Source organism: Triticum dicoccoides, chromosome 7B (assembly GCF_002162155.2).
Source record: "Triticum dicoccoides isolate Atlit2015 ecotype Zavitan chromosome 7B, WEW_v2.0, whole genome shotgun sequence".
In the NCBI taxonomy this organism is placed as follows: Eukaryota; Viridiplantae; Streptophyta; class Magnoliopsida; order Poales; family Poaceae; genus Triticum; species Triticum dicoccoides.
The window spans coordinates 19,888,450-19,895,214 of NC_041393.1; the positions used below are offsets into that span (position 1 = coordinate 19,888,450).

The 6,765-nt window shown below is 45.0% G+C and overlaps 1 protein-coding gene across 3 annotated transcripts; it reads left to right on the forward strand.

Moving 5' to 3' along the window:
* Positions 1-4,571: 4,571 nt before the first annotated feature.
* LOC119335179 (acyl-acyl carrier protein thioesterase ATL4, chloroplastic-like) lies at positions 4,572-5,835 on the forward strand. 3 transcript variants are annotated; one of them, XM_037607344.1, is made up of 5 exons: positions 4,572-4,601; positions 4,691-4,768; positions 4,973-5,082; positions 5,196-5,291; positions 5,388-5,835. In XM_037607344.1, the coding sequence occupies exons 2-5, from the start codon at positions 4,726-4,728 to the stop codon at positions 5,541-5,543; spliced, it is 405 nt and encodes a 134-aa protein (XP_037463241.1). In that variant the 5' UTR covers positions 4,572-4,601; positions 4,691-4,725; the 3' UTR covers positions 5,544-5,835. The 3 variants fall into 3 exon arrangements, with proteins under 3 accessions (XP_037463241.1, XP_037463239.1, XP_037463240.1); XM_037607342.1 differs by lacking the exon at positions 4,572-4,601 and having other exon boundaries at positions 4,610-4,791; XM_037607343.1 differs by lacking the exon at positions 4,572-4,601 and having other exon boundaries at positions 4,627-4,768.
* Positions 5,836-6,765: the final 930 nt, after the last annotated feature.

The following is a 6,765-nucleotide window of genomic DNA, read 5'->3' on the forward strand; positions in this document are numbered from 1 at the left end:
TGACAAGCCTGGTTGTAAATGCTCTTAAGCTGAAATGCACACAACTTCATCTCATCTGTGGCGGCGGGCAATGACGCGCCCCAACCACCAGTGCAGTTCGTACGCGAAGCACATTGTACTTCCTAGGAAATTAAATGACCATGGGATGGGAGGGGACCAATCACATTGCCGGCCCATAAACATGCACTCTTTCGGTGATCACTATTGTCATCCAATCCATTCAGCCAAATTCCATCAAGCCAGTCGCCAGCCCACGAAACACACTGCTCAAGGGCCACCAAGGTGCTACACCGCTACCCATGCATACACGAGCGACATGTTTGCTTCAGTCAATAACTCACAACTGCGAACCACACCGATGGAGTGATGATGACGATGATGTGGATGGGTTAGTACGTGATGGAGCTGACACGTCTACACGGACAAAATGTCGAGAGCATCTTCAGTTCGTTGTGGCTCGTCTCTCTCTTTTCCTTGATTCAATAAGAGAAAGGTGTGGCTGCTCCCGGGCTTAGTCACACCCCTTATCTGCATTATTGTCTTCCATTGAGATACATGCAAGATACTGACAGGCCACAGTACATTTGCTGATGCCTCTTTTTTTTCGAGAGTACGCCAATGGCGTATCATAATTTTATAGAAGGGGAGCAAAGTCATTTACAAGAAGTGTCACCCAAATGCAAACATTCAGGTAAACACACACCCACACCAACACCAACATTGAAGAGAAACTAGACTATTCTCACGAAACGTTGTGAACCTCCAACACCGCCCGCTGCAAGCTTCCATTCTGCCAACTCATCTAGGATCCACCTCGCTGCCTCCCTAGGTCTCAGTTGATGATCTACTCTGTTGAAGACCCTTGCGTTCCGTTGCTTCCACAAGGTCCAGATAGTCCCAATGAACAAAGTATCGAAACCCCTCTTATATGCCTCCTCTCAAATCAGGTATTTGTCCTAATCACGTGACACCTACACAACACTCCCTCCGTCCCATAATATAAAAGTGTTTTTTGACACTAGTGAAGCCCTCCGTTTTATAATATAATAGTGTATCTGACACTACGCTAGTGTAAAAAAATGCTCTTATATTGAGGGACGGAGGGAGTAGGTAGTAGGTCTGAGCCACTGTAGCAGACAGGGCACGTCATTCTATTGTAGCCATGTTTTTTTCTTTTTCTTTTTGGCGGATGGTAGCCATGTTCAACACTATATTTAAGTGTATCTACAATACCGCCCCTCAAAACAAACACAATATTTATCTGTGGACTGATCCACACTGGACATACATAAGGAAGGTCATTTAATCCTGTCACCTAAACGTCCGTCCTGTTTGCTTTTCTAAACGCGTATCACTCAAAATAACTATATAAAAAATAACACAATTCATTCATAAATAATATGCAGATATCCCTAGTGCAACAATAGTTTAAATATAAATATTACATCCAACATAGCCGGATGTCACAAGTTTTTTGAATTCATCAATTCCAAATTCAACGATACTCGGGTTGGAATTGGCACATGTTGTCCCATGCTCCGTGTCCCTTGATTTTTATCCAACAATGTATGAATGTAAATGATTTGCCCTTGGTTCTATGGTACAACACGACAGCGTATCCGGGTTGTACAAGGTGATGATTATCAGGTTGCAACATCTAGTGAATCAATGGGTAGATCAACATGTAGAGAAACAAGATATAAAACTTATGATCTCCATGGTTGACGAGCCAGTGGCCACATTCTCTCCACTCGTGCAATCATTCCGCAATACTTTATGGCGGAGTTGGAGACGGTGTACCGCTGATGGGCTAGCGACTTCACATTGTGTTCATGAATCACGTGCAAGTCATAGGGCACGGAGCTCTTTTGCTCATGAAAGAACGCAGGCACGTTTTGCCAAAAGCAAAATCGAGCCCCCTTGCCTCATCCTACAATGTCCATATGTGCGATCCTCCACGCGTCGCAAAACAACTCATTCTCCATTACCGAGAACCCCACCATCATGCTTACTCTAGGAAACAACAACAAGGTTGAAAAAAAAGCCCAATGGCATTTGATCGACCACCTGCCAGGCGTGGTGTCCGCCATAGAAGGCGTCGGCAAGGGGCGGAGGTACCTGGATGTCGACGGATCTGGGGTGGACGGTGGCGTAGTCCAAGGCGGGCATGCACATGGGTGGGGGCTGCGGACGTCCGACAATGCCTGGGCGGCAGCCGGAGAGGTACAACAAGGACGTCGGCGAGGTGGGCGCGGATGCATAGCAAGGTGGAAAGGGGTGGAGTGAAAAAAAAGTGGTCTGGGAGGGGATGTTGGGTAGGCCGGTGATTGTCGGAGTCCTACTTGACGGAGGTCCAGACGCCCACAAACCTCCCCTAGTTTGCTTCCAGTTCGCGGGAAAACGGACAAGCAGGCATGTTAACGGACAAATAGGGGTCCATGTTGGATGGTAAACTACATTCGGACAGAGTACAGTCTGGACGCTTGCATGTTGTTTGAGGGTCCGCATTGAAAAAGCCCTAAATCAAAGGGTTGTCAGATGTAGTTGGGCGCAATACAACTCAGTCGGACAGGGGGACCCACACCGAGTGTTTCCTGTCAAATTATTGTTCGTGTGCATAAGTGTTCTGCAAATCGCGATGGAGTGGCAGGCCACGGTTAGGATCTCTTGGTGTTGGGACTTGCTGTGAATGGTGTAGATAGAAGCGTGTACCAACATCCAACAGTAGAAAAGCCAGTCTCGTTTAATAAGGTTCATGCATTATGCCTTAGGTTAAATTTGCTCAACTTTGATCAAGGTTTATTAAGAAAAATGGCATCTACAATCTCATGTCAACACAACATGGAAATGTGATTCATGATGGATCTTGTGATTTGATACTATATATGTTGATTATTTTTCTTGATGAATTTGATAATGTTGTGAACTTAGGCAGGAAGTAATATCTTTGTAAAAATTATGCATGTCATCAACCAAAAACGCACCATAAAATTACTGCAACAGAGTGAGTCTAAATTGTCCAATAAGAGATGTGAGAGTATATACTCCCTCCATTCTAGTGAATAGGGTACACAAATATTTTGATATTTATACAAGTTATGTGGTTTAAAAATGTATGCTCGCACTTTCTCTATGCTTTGGTGCTATTGTAATGAGTGTTGGTTCAGATTGACAACTTCAATCTCTCCTCATTTACATTCTGCAATATCATCATATATTCTACATGGCAAATTTAACAACAACTATTGGAAATGCTCTTCACATATGTTGATCGCCTTTCTCTATCAGTTCAGATTTTTAGAGTAACTGACTAGAGCATGAATTCAATATAGGTCTTGAGGTCAAGACGCAGCCAAGTGCATTATTAAAAATAATATTTATGGCCTACATCGATCCCTCATCTAAGGTCGGGAGGAGTCTAGACGGGATGGAGGTGTTGAAATATGATGTTTGTCCTTGTAGTCCTGTTCAGAATTTTAGAGTAATTGACTAGAGCATGAATTCAATAATGTTCCCACCGAGTTCTTTGCAATTCAGCAAGGACTGTGTCAGCAATGCAGATGAGAGGCTAGAAGGTGAGAATATGCACGAAGTATTTTCTTCAAAATCTCCAATAAAAGGAAAAAAAAATACTGCATGGCAGAGGCAACATCATTACTTGGCCCCTTTAGAGCCTCCGTGTCACTGTGAGTCGATAATGGCACATTCCAAACTGCCATTAATTTCTACAGTACTTTGTCCCATAAGGGCATGGGCTATGGAGGCAGGAGGAATCTACTGCTCATGCTGGTCACGTAGACAACATATTCGTGCGCAGCTTTTGTGGGTCTGTTTTCTCTCTTTCTTCTTCTGTATTCACGTTCCGTCTCTCTCATGAAGCTACCTGCGTGGGATACAATAACTAAAACTATCACTTATGCTAACTAGACAATTTTAATGAGGTGACATAAAATTAAATGAAGAAAGAGAGTGTTCAGTATCATATCGTAACACCGTATCATAACAAACACTAGCATACTATCATGTATCAGGCACTATGAATGTGCGTAGTATCATATACTCCTTTCGTCCCATAATATAGGAGTGTTTTTGAAGGGAATACGAGTCAATGTGCGAGCGTAGGTGGCCAGCGGGCAGCAGCACAGGGCTATGCGTTGGCGATGCACTGAGAATACTATTCATGATTGATCGATACGGAAAATACGGAAAAGACAGCACGTAGGTGATGGAATCTATTTAAGGTGGCAAGAGTGAAGCGCCGCCACAAGCATGCGAGCGCCGGCCCTATATAGACGGGCACATGCATACGGCATACCATACCTCCAGGCCTCATCAGAAGAGAGAGCGAAGACTGCAATTCCCTCCTGCACCAGCACCATGCAGCAGCCGGCTACCAACATCGCTCCCCACACCCAACACCCACCACCTTCTTTGGCCCGTGCTGCAGGGGCTAGATCTAGAGCTACATGTTCTCTCCCCGGACACCTCCTCTTGCAATCTAGCCATCCGTCTCGGCCCCGCCATGTGGAGGCTCTCGCCGGCCCTGCCACTTGCTCCCATGGAATCTCCAATGGCAACGTCGGCCAAGATATACAACTAAGGTTCTTCTGAATTAAACTAGTTTTACATTCATTGTAGAACAATTGGATCTGGTCCAATATATTTGCGGTTTGTTGTGCAACTCGACTAGGACGGACAAGTTCTTTGAACTGGAGATGACCGTCCATGACAGCGAACTGGACCAGTATGGAGTCGTTCACAATGCCATGTATGTTGTTTACATCCACAAAGGTTGGCACCAAAATGTTATCTACCGCAGAGCTCGGGTTGTTTACCTTTTATATATGGACATGTACGGTGTTGGTTCTTAATTTGTTCTCGACGGGAGGTTAAACCCTCGATCGTCTCCATATCAATTATTGATGCACACAGACACAACTATATCATAATTTCTACTTAAAATTACATGAAGCTCGAGAGGAGATGGCTGCGAGCATTGGCTTCAGCATGACCTCCATAGCAAGCAGCGGCAACGCGATGGCAGTCTTGGAACTGAACCTCAAGTACTTCAAGCCTCTACTAGTATGTCAATCCGAAATCTTTCAGACTGGGAATCTCAAGGCTTTTATTTTCAAACCCGGAAACCTCAAGCTTCATATTAACCATTCTCTCTTGGTATACTGATTGATGCCCAGCGAGGTGCCAAGTTCGTTGTCAAGGTGAGGCTCGTCCAGATAAAGGGCACACGGATACTCGTCGATCACATCATCGAGACGCTGCCAAACCGTGAGGTACGCGCACAAACCATTACCACCCCTTGTACTGATCAATCATCCCACACGCACGCCCACGTTGATCTCCTCTGATGCATATGCATGGCATGGCAGCTTGTTTTGGAAGCGACGGCGACCGTCGTCTGCCTCAACAAGGACTACCGTCCCACCCGCGTCTTCCCGGAGATGTCGTTCAAGCTGCGGCGCTTCTTCTCGTCCCAGGACGACGAGGGTGGAGACCAGCTTACAAGTTATAAAGTGTTGTCGTAAATTTCCTGTGCATGGTGTTGTAGACACAAGATGTTCATCCTTGAACCTGTTAAGAATTTCTGAACGATGCTTTATAGCCTGTATAAATTACTCTACCATAATATTCTCAATAAAAGTTTGGACGACATCTGGGCATGAACAGTAAATTAAAAAAAATTACAATATTCGAACAGATGTGAAATTTTTAGGCATTCAAGATGCTCATGTGCGCAAGGTTGGATGTCTAAATATTTCATATTTTCTGAATTTTTACTGTTTTTCTGAATGTACTGTTCACTGGATGTAGAAGAGCCTGGGCACCGCTTTGAATTATTGCGAGTGATTCAGCTAAGCTTCAGTGCTAATCTTGTGTGCTTGTGTTTGAGAGTAAAATGTCGGGTCGGGCGGGGTTTCATCTCGAGCTTGTAAAAGCCCAACTTTTAAAATATCAGCACAAGCCTTGTTGGAAGGTGGAAGCCCAAACTATCCTCTTTTCTAAATCATGGGCCCGGCCCAAAGTTAAGCCGAAAACCCGATCTGAGCTACAATTTTTCGAAATCACTAGTTGATGAGTACTTGTTGCAAAGATCACTCCAACCTCCTAGGTTGTGACAAGTGGCGCGCTCGATGTGCGCCACTTGTCGCAACCTGGGAGTTTTTCCTTTTTTCGTAGATCCGTTTATTCAAAATGTTTTATCTCTACCGTGCGTCCAAATCTCGAACCGCTTTCATCGTTGGATTTCTCACGTCGAGGTCTTCAAAACTAGATCCCATGTTGATAGGTTTTGACGAACTTTTTTTCACAAAAAAAACGAACTGGGAGCATGGATTTTTTCCCTTTCCGAAAGAGGCACGCCCGTGCCTCTTACGAAATCACAACTGTGCCTCTCGCGGAAGCAAAACCGTGACTCGCAAAAAAAGAAGAGAAAACACGTTTTTTTTCGTTTCCGAGGAGGCACGGCCGTGACTCTCACAAAATCACAACCGCGCCTCTTGCGGAAGAAAAACCGTGACTCTCGCGGAAGGAAAAAAAGAAAACATGTTTTCTTCCGTTTCCGAGGAGGCATGACCGTGACTCTCGCGAAGCACACCCGTGCCTCTTGCGGAAGCAAAACCGTGACTCTCGCGACAGGAAAAAAACAGAAAACACGTTTTTTTGTTTCCAAGAGGCACGGCGGTAACTCTCGCGAAAGCACAACCGCGCCTCTTGCGGAAGCCAAACCGTGACTCTCGCGAAAGGAAA

Excerpts from the sequence above, each read along its gene's own strand:
- LOC119335179 (XM_037607342.1), top strand. The coding sequence starts at position 4,716 with ATGACCGTCCATGACAGCGAACTGGACCAGTATGGAGTCGTTCACAAT. Across the intron at positions 4,792-4,972 it reads TGTTGTTTACATCCACAAAG|CTCGAGAGGAGATGGCTGCG; the intron begins GTTGGCACCAAA and ends AATTACATGAAG. Across the intron at positions 5,083-5,195 it reads AGTACTTCAAGCCTCTACTA|CGAGGTGCCAAGTTCGTTGT; the intron begins GTATGTCAATCC and ends ATTGATGCCCAG.